The sequence below is a fragment of the Drosophila ananassae genome, chromosome 3L (assembly GCF_017639315.1).
Source record: "Drosophila ananassae strain 14024-0371.13 chromosome 3L, ASM1763931v2, whole genome shotgun sequence".
In the NCBI taxonomy this organism is placed as follows: Eukaryota; Metazoa; Arthropoda; class Insecta; order Diptera; family Drosophilidae; genus Drosophila; species Drosophila ananassae.
Genome location: NC_057929.1, coordinates 13,801,258 through 13,821,287, shown reverse-complemented (window position 1 = coordinate 13,821,287; position 20,030 = coordinate 13,801,258). Strand labels below are relative to the sequence as shown.

General features: G+C 44.6%; 1 protein-coding gene across 10 annotated transcripts; it reads right to left on the bottom strand.

Annotated features, from left to right (window-relative positions):
• Positions 1 to 12: 12 nt before the first annotated feature.
• On the bottom strand, positions 13 to 19,547 carry LOC6496268. Of its 10 annotated transcripts, XM_014908232.3 has the most exons (9): positions 19,148 to 19,544; positions 13,793 to 14,526; positions 6,314 to 6,702; positions 5,594 to 5,997; positions 5,341 to 5,469; positions 4,742 to 5,133; positions 3,551 to 4,283; positions 881 to 1,819; positions 13 to 816 (listed from the first exon to the last, which is right to left on the bottom strand). In XM_014908232.3, the coding sequence occupies exons 2-9, from the start codon at positions 13,932 to 13,934 to the stop codon at positions 255 to 257; spliced, it is 3,690 nt and encodes a 1,229-aa protein (XP_014763718.1). In that variant the 5' UTR covers positions 13,935 to 14,526; positions 19,148 to 19,544; the 3' UTR covers positions 13 to 254. The 10 variants fall into 10 exon arrangements, with proteins under 10 accessions (XP_014763718.1, XP_032306371.1, XP_032306372.1 ...); XM_032450480.2 differs by lacking the exons at positions 13,793 to 14,526; positions 19,148 to 19,544 and adding an exon at positions 8,946 to 9,777 and having other exon boundaries at positions 881 to 3,400; XM_032450481.2 differs by lacking the exons at positions 13,793 to 14,526; positions 19,148 to 19,544 and adding an exon at positions 9,189 to 9,776 and having other exon boundaries at positions 881 to 3,400.
• Between the last annotated feature and the right edge of the window lie 483 nt (positions 19,548 to 20,030).

The window sequence follows — 20,030 nt, the reverse complement described above, 5'->3', positions numbered from 1 at the left end:
GTTTTTGGTTCGTATTAAAATATATATATATATATTATTCTTTATATAAGCTGGGTTAACGCTTTCTAAAATGTTTTTGCGAGTGTAACAACTACATTTGGTATATATTCAAGACCCAAAGACCGATCCAACCAGGCCGCATCATTTTCCTCCTGTTCTCTCAGTGTCTCAGTGTACATATATCAGTGTCGGTTTGTGTCGTTTTGATGCCCAGATTTTGATGATCTACATTGTGATCTACTTTTAGAGTTAAACTAGAGTACCATCCGCCGCACTCCGCATTCCATGCAGAATTTGGCCTGTTCTACGATGAACTTGGCGCCACATTCGTGGCAGAATTTCGACATTTTCATACTCGACGACATGCTGGAGGTGTTCGAAGTGTTGCTCAGCAGGGAGTGTTGTGATGTTGTCGGTGTCATCGGTACGGTGGTGTTGTTATTGATGGTGTTAGTTTTATAAGCTGGCTGGGATTGGGTCTGGTGCTGCTGTTGCTGCTGGTAATTGTAGTTGCTTGTATGCTGCTGTTGTTGCTGTTTCTGTTGCACTTCCAGAGAGTTCTCTGATCCGCTGCTGGACGACTCGGCGCCATCGCCATTCCCATTGTTACTGGTGACACTGCTTCCGTTATTGGAGAAGAGCCGCTGCCGGGCTTTGAGGGTCCCGTACTTGGTATGTGCCTGTGTGGAGGCATCGGACATGTTGCCGGCCAACTTGGCGTTCGCCGTGTGTGGACGCAGGAGTCCTTGGGAGCGTGGAGTACCCGGCTGCAATTCGCTGGAGCGCTGGCGTGACAAGCTAAACGGGGAATTGCTGCTTTAATGGAAGAGGGTAGGCCATTAGCTTCTTTGTAAATCATATATACTAATTACTTTCTTACCTTCCATATGCAGAATCCGTGCTTAACTTGGAGCCGGCACCGCGCGAAAGCATGGTATAACTGTCCAGGCTACTCAGCTCATCCGAGTCCGCCGATGGCGAAGGTGTCAGTGGAGAACTGGGCTTCTCCTGCTGGTGCTGCATCTGTTGCTGCTGAAATTGGTGTTGCTGCTGCTGTTGGCTATTTGGTTCCGGATCTCTCATCTGCTGCTGTTCCTCGGATCGTCCACTATTCGCTATCAGCGTCCGCCTCATGGACGCACTCGCCTCCTCGCCCAGCTGCCGGAAATCGCTCTGCATCTTCTGGATCAGATTCTTGGCATTATTCAACTGCACGTTGGGGGCCAAAGCGCATGAGCTCGAGGACTGGACCAGTCGATTGGAATTCAATTGGCTGGGCCGATCTCCGGGCTCCTCTCCGGCGTCCTCCGTGTCGCTGATCTTGCTGAATCTGGCGTGTTCCGGCTCGTTGCCATTTTCGATGTGCAGCACATCGATGGGTGTCTGAGAATTACCCACCATATGGCGGAGCGAGTCCGGCGATATAGGGGATCTACCCTGGGCATTCGCCTCCGTTTCAATGCTAATAAAAATCTCCCGCTTCTGTTGATCCTCGGCTGAATTTCTATTGAAAATCTCTCGTTTCTGTTGATCCTCCGCGGCGGCACGCTTTTCCAGCTCCGCCAAACGGCTTTGGGTCTCCAACTCCGCCAGACGATTCTGCTTCTCCATCTCGGCCAGGCGCGTTTGCATCTCTAGCTCCGCCAGTCGGCTTTGTTTCTCAATCTCGGCCAGGCGGCTTTGTTTCTCAATCTCGGCCAGACGGTTTTGCTTCTCAATCTCCGCCAGACGGGTTTGCTTCTCAATCTCTGCCTGACGGCTTTGCTTCTCTTCATGCTGGCTGCTGACATCCGTCATTCCGGACATATTCGAATCGGACCTGTGGGCGTGGACATCTTTAGACTTATGGTTGTTGTTAGATTGGTTGTTGTGATGGTGTTGTTGTTGTGTGGCTGTCGGTTGTGGCGTCGAAGTCGCTTTCTGGAACGAGCGCTGGCGGCTCGTCGAGCGATTCAGAAGGAACTCGCGACAGTCCTTGAACAGGGGGAACTGCTCGTCGTCATTCTCGTTTTCGAATGAGGAGAGGAACTCCTCGAAGTCAAAGTCATCGAAGGTGGGCATGTTGCTATGGGCATGTTGCACCATGGGCATAACCATGGGCAGTGGGTTGGTCAGGAGTTGCTTTTGCTGCTGCTGCCAGCACTGCTCGTCGAACTCCATGGAGGACCTATTCGCCTCGTCATCTGCTGAGCATCCAGAACTGGCATCTCCAGCATCCTCGGGTGAGGCATCGTACAGGAACTGATTGCGTCCCAATCGCATCTTGCGCTTCAGCAGATTCCTGGCCTCGCCCGACTGCCGCCTCTCGTGGACTATGGTGGATTGGGAGCTGCTCCGGCTCCGGCTCTGGGACAATTGCTGCGGCGTGGAGCTGGCATCGGAGGAAACACCACTATTCACATGCAGGTTATCGCAGGCATTGATCAGCTTGGGATCTATATAATCTCCGGCCACTGATGCAGTTGTAGATCCAAGGCCCGATCCCAAAGTAGTCTCCCGTCTGGGCCCGAAGATGCTCTCCAGCTTGATGGGCGTCATTGGCTTGTTGATGGGCTCCAACCGCAATGGAGTGACTATGGGTGGGTAGCTACTGATGTCCTTGGCCACAGTCGGAGATTGAGGCATTGGAGCCACTGGCGTTAAGGGCGGAAGCTGGGTGGTGGCGGTTGTGGTGGTGGGAGTGCTCTGACCCAGGCTCTTGGCCGAGTTCTGCTTGCTCAGATTGTTGCTTTTATCCTTCAGATCCTTGCTGGTTAACTGAGTAGCCAGTTCCGTGGCCGCCGCCTTGGCATTCAACTGCTCTAGCTCGTGCTCGTATTTCAGGAACACGGCCAGGGAATCGGTCTTGGCCACACTACGAGTCGGCTGCGGAGACGAGGGACCCGCCTCAGTAGACGCTCCACCCACAGGCAGCTTCATCATCTGTTTCCGATTCGAGGCACTCGTATCTCGCCGCACCACCCGTGGACTATGGAAATCGTTACCACAGGCCGCCCGGACCGGCATCTCATCGTACTCTTCTGGTTTCAGGAAATTCGTGGAGATGGGTCCTTCATCGGAGAGACCTCTTTGGATGGTGGGCCGATAGTTGGTGGCGAACAGCGGCCGACTGGGCAGCAGGGGTGTCCTGCGGGGTCCCCTTAAGGATGAAGTGCGTCTGAAGTTGGAGACTGGCTGGACCTTGGGAGTGACTGGGGCAGGTCGACTGCCCAGGACGGATGAGGTCAGCGAGGTTGTCATGGATATACTGGGTGCGGCGAAAGGTGTAGCTGTCAGTGGTGTCTTAGGTTTGGTGGTGGTCATCACGATCTCCTCCTCCGGCGGCGGGGTGTTGGGTGAGCAGAGCTCCTCCAGCTGCCGCTTGGCCGAGAGGAAGGGATCGTACTTATCGCCTAGGCCGCTGTTAAATAAATTAAAGAAATAATTTAATAAAAAGTCGATAAAATAGTTCAAATATTAGTAAACCACCCAAAGTTAGCTCTACCTGGCTGTCGTCTCTGTTTAGTTTCAGTTTCTTTTCGGGATTCACTTGGCTTCTAAATCTACAAACCTCTTCAAGCGACGCTTGCCATTGGGAGCCGACTTGATGTACATGGTGCCATTCTCGTCCTGCTCGAGGACCACCAGGCGACGGCTAACATTACTGCCCTGCTTGATCAGGGGCGGCAGAGTCATCACTGGCTTCTCCACTACCGCCGCTATCTCCTCCTCTTCCTCACTCAGCGGCTCCTCCACCACCACTCGGGGACTGTCCTTCTCCAGCTCCTCGTCGAAGTCCAGGTCGCTGATCTCCTCCTCTTGGTCGTAAGTGTCGTCTTTCCTCTCGTTTCCCAGCTCCAGGCGCGGCAGGGAAACCTTCCCAATGGACTGATTTATGGCCTCCAGACTCTGCTTCAGTTGGGGCATTGGCAAAGCCCTCATGGGCTCCGAGTTGCCCAGAGCAGCCGCTGCGGAACGCTTCTTTGGCCGACATACTGTGCGCATGGTTGTGGCCTCCAGCTTAATCTGAATCTCGGCTCGGGGAGATTCGTCCTCGGATGGGGAATACTGGCCGCGTTGCTTCCGGTGCAGAGGCACCAAACTGGAATCGAGTGAGGCGAACTCCACGTTCTTGGTTAGCACTGGCTCCTGTTCCAGGGCGCGCAGCTCAAGATTTGGATTCTCCCGGGTGCGGAGGCGTCTACGTGCCTGGCGCACCAGCGATGTGGAGGAGCGGGATGTTTTGGCCGCCAAGCTGGCGATTTCCTGCTCATCCATTTGGACATTGCAGATGGGAGTGCCACCTGAGATGGAACAGCATGCAGGAGATTCAAAGGATTGTCTATTAGGAATGTATTCTAGCTCTGAAGGTCCTTCACTCCAAACATTGTAGGTCTACTCTGAGAATCAAATCTAATTTCAGATAATCGTTAGCCTTAAAGAGCTTCCCCCTTACATAATTTATAATCCCTTCCATACATTCTAATTCTATATATCGTTCCTTCGTTCCCCTTGACTTCCCTTTCTAAAACTTAAAAGCCCAATGGAGGCACTTCCACCTCAACTAACACCATAGGAAACCTTAATGCTTGGCTGGTCTCTCAAATGCCCCGATGCGAGGCGCACTAATTAACGATCATGAAATCGTTCCGGGTTCTTAGATCTTACAAGTTGGAGTGTGTCGGAAGATAATTGGAAAACTGCATGCTCGCTGGAAGGGGAGGCTCTAGCCCAATCCCCCAATCCAAAAACCCACCCGTACCTTTGCGCTTGATCAACCCGTTCAGCTCCTCAAAAGTCATGGTTACTTGCGGAAGATTGGGCAGGCTGATCTCCTTGTCGCCCATCTCCAGCTTGTCCCGCTTGGAGCCGCCCTTACGGCTCCGGACCGGCTTGAGCGTTGGCGCCTCCACGCAGTCAAGTGTGGCCAACTGGCGGCCTTCTCCGGCAGCGTTGCGCCTCAGCCGGTCCATGGTCTCGTCGATTTCGCAGCAGGTCTCCGACTGCTTGCGCTTGGATCGGTGGCTCATCCGCTCCCTGGGCGGCGGCGAGGACGGCGGATCCTCATCATGGGACATGTACAGGCTCACCTGGTTCTGGGTGACCTGGGTGGTGCTGCGAGAGGGTTCGCCTCGAACCTTTACCATTTGATTGCTGAGGATCAGGGCGGGGTGAATGAGTGAAGATCGTTGGCTGACGGCACTAACTACAGTGTGAATTCGAACTAGACGACGGTGGCTATAATTACGCTATGCGATTTACGGTTTACGGCTTACGGTTTACGGATTAGACAACGACAATGCCAGTAGAGCAGCGGGGGTTAAGGACTAACTAATCTAGTCACTAACTATAATTACTCACTTATCGCTGTGCACGGACGAGGTCATCGATAGAGACATCATGTTGGGCTTGGGTGTTGACATGTCGCCCGCTTCCAGTACCTCCTCATGGTGGCCAGAGTACTTGTCCCGGGCGAGGGATCGCTTCGTCCTACCGAACATCCCAATTATATGGCAAAGAAAGAGAACAAAAACGAGAAACAGAAAAATGAATGTAGAGTTTTGAAAAAGACTCGAATATTGTAATTCCAATTGTCAGTTCCAGCCAGGCTTACTTTAAATTGGGTGGCCGGTACTGTTTCCTGGCCTCCAATCGTTCCTTAGCCTTGCTCGTCTCCTGAGAGTTTCCTGACTTCATGGTGGCCTGTATGGCCTTCTCCTTGCACCACTCCACGTGGCGGTCAAATGCTTTCGGATTAAAAGTGCGATCGCAGTGGGGACAGCGATCGCAGGCGGGTCCCTTGATGCGTTTGGCCAAAGATCGTTCCCGAGGGGCTGGAGGAGCTGCAGCCGGAGCTGAAGTGGCAACTGCGGCTGGAGCCGGAGCTCCCGTAGCCACAGCTGTATCTCCTGAGTTATTGGAAAGTGTGGAGGCCGTTTTCCTCAGAGAAGCTCGAGCTGTGGAGCGAACCATTTCGGTTTGTGATTTGCGACGGACGGGTATGGGCGAGCTAACAGGCTGTTGAGGAATCAAAAATTAATTAATTTCAATAGAGACAATCTTCGGAGTCTGTAGGGTATTTTTGGAATATTTATAAAGCTTTTTCAGATTGAAGAATATAGTGTTTCATAAGTACTTTGAGAAAATATTGCCCTCATAAAGTATCATTATTTGTCTAAGATGGTTAAATGCTTCTAAGGTTAGTTAAGATTCTTATTTATTTTAACACTTTATATGAAAATCTAGGGGTATGTGGGATTAATTCTATACTTTATAAACTCTCTTATATATTCAAAAACAGTAAAGGCACCCCCAAATACCCCCAAGAACTCACCTCTGCGGCTGCTGCTAAAGCTGCTGCTGCCTCCCGGCTGGTGCACGGAGGCGAGACGCCCGGATTACGTTCCGCATTCGGGAGGCCAAAGTTCTTGGGCAGCACATAGGTGGACAATGAGGTGCCCTCTCGACGCTGGCGGGATGAATCAAAAACCTTACGCTTCTTGGAGGACTTCTCGCAGATGACGATGTGTTTGCGAAGGGCATTTACGTTGAAGGTGCGGCTGCAGCAGGGACATGGTGTCAGGTCACTGGATTGCGCAGGGACGTACTCTGGCACCGGAACCGACAGACCGGTAGTCAAAGGCGGCGGCGGCGGGGGCAGCGGATCGTCGTCCGTGCCCCGGATTGGCTCCTCGGCGTCCAGATCCGTGGTGGCGTTGATAGCTAAACAGCGAGAACGGGAACGAGTTAAAAATTGAGATATGAATATCGATTGGGGTTTTTCCAGTTAGCTGCGAGCACTTTGGCAATGTTTTGTAGATGATGTGACTTAAAAACTAAATGTAATTGTCAACGCTAACAAAATAATACAATCGGAATCATATAAGTTCAGGCTTGCTCACTCCCAGCGCCTTTTCATGAGGAGAATATCCAGTAAAGTATCAAAGTTGAAAGGTGAGGGTGTTGCAGGCACTGCCAGGTGGTTGCATTTTGAACTTGATCCAAAATGAAATGGGATTGGCCCTGCAAAGGGAAAGTCTAGACTAGAGACCGAGGAAAAGTAAGGGAAAATGGCTGACAGCCAAGTGAAAATCGCTTTCTGGTGGATTCTTTTTATTTTGGAGCGACAACTTGTCTGTCTCGCAAATAAATTCCCCAAAACACACAATAGGGGCTCTTCTCTATTAGCTGCGTTTAATTTATTGCCATTATTTTGGGTCTTTGGTGAGCTGGCTATAAATTTGTATTTATCCGCCTGGCCGGAGTCTGATGAAATGTGGCCATGTCCAAATCGAGAAGCTGGTCACCGCCAAACGCTCTGAGAATGTGAGCCGTGGGCGGGTATTCGATCTCGAAGAGCAACTGGCTGGAGTTCAGTGGATCACAGGTGGTTTTTGCCAATGGAAGCCCACATTGATACACTTGATTCTAAGGTTTATTGTTTGATGATTCCGTTGGGGAATCTATCTGTACTCTAATCGCTTTTCAAACGTTGTACCTCTTGCAAAGCCCATGGCGGAATGAATCTGTAACTGTGCCAGCCAACACTGTGTGGGCATCGAAGAATAATAATTAGAATCAGCTCAGAGTTAGCATATGGAAAGCTAGCTGAACCATCAATGAGGGCGGCCACTAATCACAGACATGGAGCAGATCCAATTATAATGCCGGGCCAGTCTCACCCACAACCTGGCACTCACAACGCGGATTGCGATTACATCAATCAGCAACACGCACACGAGAATTTCCGCAACAACTCGAAACCCTTGTCTCATTCTCATTCAAATCAATGCAAAGTCGTATCTTACGCAGTCTTTTATTTTATACAATGTAATGTGATGAGAAGTGGGTGAGTTGGAGGGGCCTCCTGGAGGCAACATAACCATTATGTACATATCTATCTGAATATCTGTCTGTCTTGTGCTAATGATGCTCCTCCGAATATGAGATATATTCAGATGCATTATGTGCATCTATATGACCGACCATTCCACTTGAGATCTTTAAAAATAACAGCGGTTGAGCGTCTGGGTTTCTGATTCTGATTCTGTACAGATCTCTGGAGCGCCGGACGCATGGATAGGATTTTGAAAATGGTCAAGAGTTTACCAGATCAAAAGTTGAAAGCCATTGAGGCGAGTGATGAATGCCACTTTCAATAGTTTCTAGTACAAGTAAGTTGCACAATTCCCTGGCCCATCTAAAATTTCGTTAGTCTGTGTCATAAGTATTCCTTAGTTTTGTTTTTTTGTGTTGTTCCGCCGGTTGCTGTTGGGTGGTTGGGCAAGTTCCATAAGCCACTTAAGTCTTCGGTGGTCCCATAAATGTGTTGCTGCCTTTGTGCAATATGGTAAACAGTTTTCCCATTTCCCATACGAAGCGGTTTCAGGTTCTTGGCTACGCCGTGAACTCTCAACTCTTTGACACCCGAGCACCTGAACAGGCATTAAAAACAAAACCCAGGAGTACCTTGGTACGGGTTAGCTTTAAATCGGACTTGTTTACACTGAGGAATATTTTTGTGGAAAATAAACAGTCTGGGGATATGTTTTCTTTGAAGGAAAGTAATGCCTTAGATTCGAGTTACTACAGTGATTCTTGAGAAGACTATAGGATAGGCATTTTATATAGGAACTAAATTAATCAGAACTCTATTAATTCTTTTGATTTTTTTTAAATTCCCCATTAATCAAAGCTTTTCAGTTTCAATTTCATTCAGACAACCAGAAGGTGACATCATTATGCTTTTGTTTGTTTGATTTTGATAAGAAAAAGGAGTCACCGAATAGGTCACCTCTGAGAAGATTAAACAATGGGAGCAGATGGGAGCACTTTTCTGGAGGAGATCTGGGGGAGGTAGGTTCCTCAACCTCTTTTCAGTCTCAGCTTTCACCAACAGGTAATTTGACGGTTAATAAAACGGTTATTGTTGCACAAATTAGTTGTTAATTTGCATTGAAAATTACTTGATTTAATTGCAGTAGCTGGTGTTTTTGTTGGATTGGCATGCAAATGGTGGTTAGTCGGACTGTTAGTGGCCACATCGATCTTATTGACAACGATTAGGACGCGTTGCAGTTGATTGGCGTGGCTTTGATTAGTTAATATTGCTGATGTTGCAGCAGTTGCTGTTGCTTCTGCTGCTGTTGCAGTTGCAATTTCATCAATTTTTGATGCTGCGCCCACACTTGCAGGCGTGTCCGACTCACTTGACTTGGCATTAGTTGGCTGTTTTTTATTGCGTTTCAGCGAAAAAGTGTTCCGAACGCGGGAAAATGTTGACAGTTGTTGCTGTTGCTGCTGCTGATGATGGTGGTGATGTTCCTGTTGCGCCTCACTAAGCTGCAACGAGTTGAAAGAACTTTGCTGCGGCTGTTGCTCGAAAACGTTAATGTTTCCATTTCCATTTCCATTCCCATTTCCACAGCCATTTCCATGGTCATTTTCCTTTTCGTTTTGGCTGAAATTTAGTTGCGCTTTTTCACCGGCCAGCAAATCATTTAATTGCTGGTACTCCTCGTAAATTCCACGACTGTGCCGCTTATTGATCTTGCCCAATGGCTGAGGCTTCTGCGACTTTGATTTGAAGATCTTATTCCACATTTTCTTGCTCATCTTAAAGGCGATCTATTCACTAGGCACTGGTATTTTTAAACACATTATTCGCCGCCCCGACAAACTGCCCGACTGTATTTAAATGTGAACTTTCCGCGGAGCAGCACCACCGCTTCTTCCGATTCGAATCGGCTTCTCGTCTCGTCGTGGAACTGGCAACGACTGCCAGCCAGCAAGCAGCAACATCGGAGCTAGCAAGCAGCAACATTGGAACAAGCAAACCAGCAACATCACAACCAGCAACTAGCAACATCGCAAGTTGCTCTCGCAGCAACTGTTGCCGGCGTGCATTTTGCATGGAATTAAAAATAGTTGGACTCCAGTTTTGGCTTTAAGTTTTTCTTTGGCTAGGGTGTGGGTGTTGCTGTTGCTGTTTCTGTTGTGGTTGCCATCAACAAAGGCCACGATTCTACCCGAAGTGCAATTGTCTGCCGGCTGGTTCCCTTCCCTTGTTTGTCTTGTCTTTACGGCTGATTTATTTAAAGCTGACTCTTCGGATTTTCCTATTTGACTTTCTTCAATGGGAAATTGCAATTTTGAAATTGAAATCTCAACCGACCGACCGACAGACCGGTCGTCATCAGTCAATCAGTTAAGAGACTTCAAAGAGCTCTCATTTCCTGGCTAATGGGAATGGGATGGGTGTTGCCCCCCACACACACACACCCGACTAGACATACTGTTGCAATTATGTCCACTTTTGGGGCATGAAACACATCAGTTGCATAAGTGTGCCAAAAAAGGTAGACGCAGACGGAGTTGCAACTGCAACATTCGTCGACACCAGCAACATTTGGTGTTGCAGGCAGTTCACATAAATAAACAGCTGGCCGCAAAAGTTTGGGGACACAGTTTATCGTTGGGGGCTTTATATATAAATCAGGGGGCATCACAGCTGGGCGATGGAGTTGGTCTTTCTACACTGTTAGAAAATGAAGTCTTTAATTTATGCTTAGCTGCTTGGCATTTGGCTGGAGGTGATCCATTCAGCTTTTATCGCCTTTGTAGTGTATTCCATATTCGTTCATCGCCTACGTCCGCCACTCCATATTTGTGTCTTCTGTGGAGCTCTCTTTCGCGACGTTTATTGTGCTTTTCTGATTTTAATTGAAATGCGAATGCACTTTTGAGTATCGTATCCCCATCTGTTGTTGCTATAAATCACCATGTATTGCAGCATCCGCTCCTCCATCCGAGTTGGGCAAATGACGTCACTCTTATGCAAGTTGTGGCAACTTGCCTTGACTTGAGTCAACAGAATTTTTGGATTTTTGCACGTGCCAAGAGGAAAACATTAATGCTCGAGTCATGAACTTGAGCGGGCCCCCCAATTCTCAGTTGTTTATATTTATATCTTTATTTATCGACCCAACAACTTCCCATCCTAATAGGGGGGGGAGGGAGGTGGGCATGGGGCAAAGTTGTGGGGCATGTGAGGGAGCGGCATCGTTTGTGGTCGCCCACGCGTCGCGACTTTGACTTGCCACCAAGCCATGGATAATCTTTGATAATTGTCACGCTTCGAGAGCGCCAAAACGAAAATAGAAAAACTGTTGCAGTTGCATATAGGGCTCCGTTGCATATATCTCGCTCTGGCGATTTTCACGTTGCAACATGGAGGCCCTTACAGGAAAAGTGAAAAGTAAAAGGGGCGCTTGCGTATAAATAGTCGAAAGATCTAGATGATGTGTGGATGGCGTTTTGGGGGCAAGGCGGCGACACGACCGAAAAATATATCTAAAATATATGTTTTTTTTTTCAAAGTGAACTTAAAATTTTATGTTGGGATGTGTTATATATGCACTGGGAGAAATGGGGAGCGGAAAAAGGGCTTATGAGAAAGAAGGACCTCTTGGAGTACTAACCTAATGATCTCTGGATATCTATAAATCTCATTTGAAGTAGTTTCTATTATGGGGCCGTAAATATTATCTTAGTGTATTGGGGACTCTAGACGACATTTCTGTGGCCCTTATTCCCCTCTGCTCCGCCCAAATCACCCGCTTCCCATATCGACAACTTAAGGCTGCCGTATTCTCCACTAATTAAGTTCTATTTCTTCCAGTCGTCGGTTACTCGACTACCTCAGCTGGGCTCCCCATCCCGCCCTGATCATCTAATGAAACCATTTCAGTTCATTGGCGCCCAGCCCCCTCCCCCTGCCCCCTTTTTGGGTGCTTTCCATCGAACGCATTTTGCGGATTGCACAATTTTCCCGCTCTGTTTTCATTTTTCCCTCCAAGTTTTTTATTGTTTTTCGTTCTGTTTGTAAGCGAGTGAGTTTCGATGTTGTTGCAACAAATTGAAGTTGATTTGTTTGTTGCTGGCATTGTTGTTTGGCAGTGCTGATTGCTTTTTAGAAAGTGTGAAATACTTTTTGTGTATTTGTATCTGAATCTGTATCTATTGTTTTGTATTTTTGGGATTCGAGGAGAACTGGTGCCGTTAATTGAGCTAGGTAATTTTGAATTGGATTTTAATTATAGACAATCGATTAGCAATTCAATTAGTAGAGTGTTTAATACAGAATTAGTCACTGAACTGATTTCTATTAATTTTTAAACAATTTACTTTTAAAACGCTTTCAAAACGAATCGAAAATAGTAGTAGATAGTTGATGTAGCAACCGCACGGCAACACTGTTTGGGGAGTAAAGCTTTTTATTAAAGCTTCTCTTTTTCGCATTTGGCGGGCTTTGTTTATTTTTTTTAAGCTTTACTTTTGAAGCCATAAATTTGTACTTCAATTGGACATTTAATTGGGAAACTGCAATCCATCAATGACAGAAGTCGTCCCTAACAGAGAATAATGACTTGCAAAACGGGTTTTTATTCCCCAAGCCTCTGAAAGCCAGACAATCATAATTACTTTTATTCGAATTGTCAACAATATATGAGTAAAAAAAACTGGTTGGGATTTTGACTTTGGCATCAGTTCTACTACTGGCTAACGAGCTGCTCTACTAAATGTGGTTCAATGTCAAGGAAATTCAGTGGATTAATCGGTAGGGGGAAGTCATTTGCGAGTGGGCCGAGAGAAGTGGGTCAAAAGCCCCCAACTGCCGATCGTTTAGGCCATATAGGTTGTATACGAAGACAGTCCATATCAGTCAGCTGGCACTGAAATAGTTTTTTGTACTTATTTATTGGCAGTATGGCAGTATCGACAGTAACTTGTTAAAACCGGGCACGCAAATCTCCTGGCCAGACGTGACTGACATGTCTAAAATCGGAATAGATACGCCCGATTTCTGTCAAGCCCATCTGGCTTATGATTATGGTCTATAACTCGAGCTTGGCTCTTTGTTTCCCTTGACTTTGTTTCAATCTCTAATTGAATTATTCTCGATTGCTGCGCAAAAACATTTCAAGATCCCCAACTTTCGTTGAAATGGCTCGTTTTGGGGCTTGTCTTTAATTTAATTATAACTTATTTGATTTTCGTTGGTTCTCTGGCCGTTTACTGCAAATGGAAAATTGACATAGATATGTCAGTTGCCACCGTTGTTCACAATTTGTTGGCTTCACTTTTTGTTTGCTTGTTTTTTTTTTGTGTTTTTATTTTATTAAGTTTATTTGAAATTCCTTTCACGATTTGTGTTTGTTTTGGTTGAGAGTTTTTTACAAAAATTATTCTCTTAAATATTTGCAATAAAAACTGATGTCATCTAGTGGTTTAATAGAAAGCTGTGGGTTTTTTGATGGATTATTCATATATATATTTTTTTAGGGTTTTCTATGCTATTCTTAGGAGTTTCCTATATCCATTGTAGACTTGTTAATGCCCAAGTTTTATAGAGATTATTTTACATTTATATTTTATAGCCTTTTCATAAAAACTTGTATTCCCATATCGGTTTAATTTGAATACCATGTTTACCTGATCATAAAATGTGACTTCATGCTTTATGGAGTTCATTATAAATTCATATAGCCCCCATTTCCTATCCCCCCACCTATCGGTTAAGTGGTTTTCTAAACACTTCCTCCCAAGCAGTTGGAGTTTGGAGTTTCTGCAGCCTGGGGCTGCATGCCAAGTGTTTTGGGATTTTGTTCGCCTGCGCGGAAGTGGCTTGAATATTCGAGTATTTTGAATTAGCCGCACTTTGATGGGCTATTTCATGAATGTATTTTACCAATTTGAGGACTGAGTGATAAGCACTTGACTCTAGGGCCGTTATAATTGGCTGCGGACTTACCAAAATCAAAGTGATACATGGTCGGCATTTCCCGTGGAGTTGTCGTTCGCGTCACGGAGTTGTGCTGCAGCAGGGGAGTGTGTGGCGGTGTGGCTATGAATATGGCCTCCAGGGGCCTCCTACTCGACTCCGATGTTGCCATTTTCACATGCACTCACTATCACTGTCACTATCTCACACTTGCACTTGGTCTAGCGAAATTTATGCAATGAACTTGCTTTTAATTTGGCCAAGATCTCTTCCGCGGTTGGAGCGTCTTTAGTCGCCGGCGTTTAAAATCGCGCCAAACTCTCGACCGCTCCACATGCAACTTTTTGCTTCACTTTTTCCACTTAATTTTTTCGGTGGCTTACTTAATATTCATTAATGATTTTGCCGCATTGCTAATTAATCATATTTCGTTTTCACTGCACTTTCAAAAAATAATACACAAAAAGTCTTTGGAAATGATTTTGCCTAATGTTTCTTTTGTTGTTTTCACAATATCCAATTTTTTTTTAAATTTTTTTTTACCATGCACGCTATTTTTTCGGTTTTTTGTTGTGATTGGTTCACATTTGAAATTCGCTTTGTTAGTTGCAACTTTTCCACCAAAAACTTATGGAAATGTGGCGTCTGGCATATAATTTTGGGGTCTGCAATTGCTTTTGGATATCCGAGAGGTGCAATTGGCTGGTATCTAGCTGGTGTAGCTCCTCCAAAGTAAAACCCTCTTCGTATCTTCGTATCTGTATCTGGAAAAGGTCAGAGCGTGAGAGATTGTTGCACTGACAGATGTGTCATTATGAGATGTGTATTATATGGACATATTTCTTCAACAAGTCAATAGATATTGGCTATATACCAATGCGGTTAAGCTCATATTAGCTAATTTGCAAAAAAAAAGTCCACAACAGAGCCGTGTATCTAATGAATACGCAAAACAGAGAATATGATGAAATCATCTAAACATAGACTGCGATTTGGCGAGGGGCTTTGTTTTTGCTTCACTTTTGGGGCTTGGCTCACGCAATCGCAATCGCAAGTTAAGGGTGAAACGAGGGAGTAGGGGTGATTGAATTGGTTTTCCTAATAAGCCAATTAATTACCGTTAAATATTCGTGTCAGCCACTAAAATTTGCTGTCCTGTTGGGTCGAGCGGTTGAAACCAGACTGAAACCGAGTCGAGTAATCCCCCCAAGAATCGAGAGCACTCTTAATTGCAAAATGAAAGTGAACGCCAAGAGCCCCGACATTGAAAGCAATTGAAGATCTTTTGTGTGCGAGTGCGAATGCCAGTATTTCTCCCACAAAAGACTCGGAATGTCCAAAATTCGCACATCAAAAGTCTCTGAGAGCCAAAACATTTTCTTTTTCTGGTAATTTAATACATCAATTTAGAGCTGAACACAAAAAACGCAGAGGCCACATCTTAAATTATACTTTTTTTTTGGCATTAATGACCAGATATTTGCGTGGAACTAATCAATTATTTGAAATACAGTTTCAAGGCTGAGTGAGATTTAATAGCCGGATCATTAACAATAAAATACACACCTGAGGATGGTTCTATATAATCAAGTACATATAGGTATATAAGAGATAAACTAATCTAATAACACGCTTGTCAATATCTATGTTTGGCGACAACTAAATCTATAAATCTTTATCGCTATTGACAGATGCCATATGCTATATAGAACAAGTTTGTTGGGTAATTGTTCGTTTCACTTGAAGCGATAAACTCGTTTCGATTTTTACATGTGCCCCGGCGCTAATTTATGTACCCCACCTCCACCCCCAACCCCAAACCCAAAAAATATCCATAATATAGAAAAAAACAAAACCAATTTACTCGTTTTCCTCGGGTTCTACGCATAGCGATAAGACCTCAAAATTTATGTAAGATTATTGTGCATAATTTTGAGTTGAAAGGTTTGCCGCAGCTCCTTGACTCCACGACTTCTCGATATATATAAGCATATAAAGTGACTCTTGGACCAGCCATATCAACCATATTGGGATAGGACGTGCCCTGAATCCGGTGGAGAAAATCAAGTGAGTAATTTCCAGCTGAGATTTCTTTTATTAGGGTTCCGTGTTTATGCATACGATGTAAGGAGATGATTTTCGACTCAAGACCTGAGTCGTGCTGAGACTCTTTCAAACTGGTTTCCTTATTAAGCTAATGTATTTATTTATTAATATCTCAAAGTTTGCTTTTATGCGGTTTTATCATCATCTTCATCACCATTTTTCGCCACCCACTCAAGTCATTCCAAGACGTTGACGAACTCTATCTTGATCTTACTTCATATAAATCTTATATGCAGCTCCCACGCTTTAAAATTCAAGCTTAAAGCTCAATCTGATCAAGAGGATGACAAAACGATGGGAGTTTCTTGAACCCCTGAGATGGGCTATGTCTGTACTAAGTTAGTTGCCAATGTGGAGCAAAGGTTTCAGGCCAGCTCTGTGGCCTAAACAAGTGAGGCTTTTGTTGTTGTCGTTCCATTTGGACAAGCTCACCTTCAAACGTATCTGCCACAAAGGCATCACTTTCGATTTGGCACAGTAACGGATACGAGGGCCCAGAACAAGTATCTTTCGAGTGGAAAGAATCCCCTGCATTGTGTGCATTTGCCTTTTCTGGTTAAGGTCACGTGGAGTTCCAATCTTGTTGTCCGGAGGTGTCAGTTTACACAGATCTCTCGGTTTGGCGGGAGTGGTGGGAACTGGCATCTTATCGAACATGTGTTTGGGTTTCTTTTTCAGTTTACAACTTGTTTTTATCAGTCATTTCTTGATAAATGCAATTGCATAAATGTCAACAAGATACTATCTTGAATGATATAAGGATTGTTTACAAAAAGGGAAAATATTTAGCTGAAATGCTTAGTACTTTGTGAGAACTTTAATTGAGACTTGAGTCATTACTTTTAAGTATAAAATGAAGTATTTCCTGTTTTTTAAAGAGTATAAGCTTACAAATAAGTGATTCCAAGCCAATAACTCATGGGGTTACCTAGTTTTATTATGATGGTTTCACTCTACAGCTTCTGAGTTCTATTTGCATAGTATTGGCATTAGAAACCGATGGCTAATTGAACTAACAGATCGACATGAGCAATTATACTTTGTTTTTCTTTCCATATGCACCTGCATTTTCAATCAATTTGTCAGCCAATCAACCTGCTAAGAATTATCGATGGCAACCGAGGGGAAACAAGAGACCTAACACCCGCAAAGACCGCACGATTAGCGAACTGGCACTCAAATTACTGGAAACCGATTAACCACAACACAGGCGATCATCATTTGGCGGTATAATTAATGCAACGTTTTTTTTTAGATAATTTTAAGCTTTCGCCAGAGCCAAAGCCAGAGCCAGAGCCAGAGCAGAAGAAAGCCATAAAACGTAGTCACAGTCGGGTTGCTGCTCCTCAGACTTTAGCTTTGCTTTGTTAGCTAGCCGGGCTCTGAGAGGCTGATGTCATTTGGCAATCATCTTGTGAGCTTGTGAGTTTGTTTTAGAAGTAGTCTCGTCAACACGTCACTCCAGCCAGTCTCTCGTGTGAAGGTTACCCAGAATACCCCGATCTGGAAACAAGACGAAGCACATTTTCAGAGGCGTGTTCGGATCTCAATTTCAAATTAGAATTAGAAGCTTGAGTGTGCCGGAGACGAGGGACTTTGTCAATATAATGCCTTTGTGTAAGCCACTTGAATTTGATGTTAATTGTAATGAACAGTTTTTGTTGCTGTTTCGAGTGCTTTTTATGCAAATCTTTAGCCATCAAGCCAGGCAATGGAAAAGCATTTTCTGCTGCCTCTTGTGATTGCCGTTTATTGCACTTTTTGGAGCGTTTCAAATATGCATGGCAAATAGCTTACCAACTGTGAAATACTCGTAGGTTTGCGTTTTTTTGATTTTCCCTCCAAAAAAAATACATATATCCAAAACGTAAGATATATGAGTGAAGGGAGAAATAGTAGAGAAAATAAGGAAAATGTTTATGGATTGATTTTTTAATGTTTTTGTGAACACAAGCTCACTTTCAAATTTATGGTTTCTTGATCGCCTACCTTCAGCTATTCACCTGCCGTTCAAGTCCCAACTGCGTCGCGAAATACGATAATTAAGAGCCAAGTTAACGAGCCCAAAAGCAATGGGTAAACATCGAGCCACCGCCCTCACTCAATTACCTATTTTTCACTTGTTTTTTTGCCAGCAAACAGCAAACAAATCAGTTACTTAGCCTCGATCTGCAATTAGCACACAAATGGCAAAGTCTTGCCTCTTGGAAATGAAAATGGGAAATACCCAACAGATTTTCCGCGGCGAGTTTCGGGCCATTTTATCGATTAAACACAGAAAGGAGCAGCGAAAGTTCTGGGGAAACATGGTCTATAAATGGTATAATGACGCGAGGCATTAAAGCCGCACCCAGCTGGCCATTCGCTGGAACCAACGATGTCCTGTGGACAGGGGGTTGCCCGGGCTGTATTGTTACTGTTGCTTTTGTTTGTGGGTGGCAAACAACTCCGGACGGAGTGTTGGACTTGTTGTGACCGGTTGGCGGTTCAAGTTGCCATGGCAAAAAGTGCACACATGAGTTGCCATGTGGGGTTGGGATCCAAAAACTTTTTATCTGACCGAACACCAAGAATAAACCAAAAAAATAGGGTCCTTTCTGCATGTTCCACTTTGACCATTCAAGGCAAAAAACCGGAAAGTGGAACACTTTTCCATATAACCTAGAGATAAATATATATCTTATCTGAGAGATAAAAATGTAGAAGACTAGACAGAAATTGAAAAAAAAACCTTATCACCTGGCTAGGGTTGGGAATATCAAGATGTAAACATAATATGAGCCTTGGATATGCCAGAAGAGCTAAGTAAATATATTTTGCGCATTAATTTGATAACTTGGATAAGCTATAAATATGATTTATTTACTCAAGATCCTATGAACTCTATGGGCTATAAATATTGGATAACTTTGATGACTTAAGAATCTGAATAATTTGAAAAGTATTCCCATACATATTACATTACGTTTGCAACCTGAGAACCAGATGGTTGTTAAAAATGCCATTTGTATTTATGTTTATTCAACTTTAGCTTTCGGTTTTCAGTTTTAAGTTTTCAGTTGTTTGCTCTGCTATTATTTTTGTAGTCGCATGTTTACCTTATCGTAATGGCCAAAACCTGCTAATGAACTATTCATGATGATGAGGTTGTTACCGATGGTGACTAAATAATTGCCATTTAATATAGCTATTTAACTTATCGCTCTCGAGAGCAACGATTTCCGATTGGAATAGAATCGAACTACTATTCCACCTGTATTTTATTTGCTTGGAACTTACCTTGAGAGTGCTCCTTTTGAATTAGTCGACTAAGTAATTGAAATTCCGCAAGGTGCACTCAATGAAAATTGCTTAGACACCTGAGCGATGGATTACTGCACTTCATATCAATATCGTAACACTTAGCACATTTATAATAAACACTGGATCGCCATTAGGCCAAGAATTGGGGGCTAAAAAGTGCAGCTACTGGCATATATGTATTTTTTTTCAATTCTGTTATTTATGCAACTTTTAGAAATCAGGTTTTTCCTTCCCTGGATTTTTGGTTGCTCAGCTATATATATTTATTTATTTCTGCCTTTTATCTTTATCACACCCGCGACGAGGGCGACTCCGAACGTCTCGACGGTTCAACGAGCGCGATTCGAATGAGCCGCCGACTTGGAGCTCTCCACCGTCGCTGCTCCGCCTTCGCTCAGCCTGCTGTGGCTGCGACAGCGGTTGGTGGCGGATTCGTCATTGCAATGTGAATTTTTAGTTTATACATTTTTTTTTCGGCTACCCGGTTTGAGCCGAATTTTTGCTGCTTGCTATGAAAATAAAATAAAAAAGAAAAATATATAGGACTGTTTGGTGGAGGGCGGGAAGCCCCATGCGTAGGGGCACCTCGCTAATGTGACAGGTTTCGGCTTTGTTGGTTGAACCATGAAATGGATGCCACCAATTGATCGCCACCTTTGTCCGACACTTGTTTGCCAGCTTTCGGCTATTTTTAATAATTTTGGAAAAATTGTTCAGCTTTGTCAAATGACATTCGACGCGTGCCCCCAAATAAAATAAATGCTTCCGCTACAGAAATTTATTTGAGATACTTTCAGCAAGATACATAGATACAAGACAGATACATAGTTACATAAATTACACGGGCAGGCTGTCGAGA

Bases quoted from the DNA above. Each gene is read 5' to 3' on its own strand.
- LOC6496268 (XM_032450480.2), bottom strand. From the start codon at position 9,594: ATGAGCAAGAAAATGTGGAATAAGATCTTCAAATCAAAGTCGCAGAAG. The intron at 5,998-6,313 runs GTGAGTTCTTGG...ATTCCTCAACAG, and splicing joins CTTTAGCAGCAGCCGCAGAG to CCTGTTAGCTCGCCCATACC. The intron at 3,401-3,550 runs GTTTGTAGATTT...TTTATTTAACAG, and splicing joins GGCAAGCGTCGCTTGAAGAG to CGGCCTAGGCGATAAGTACG.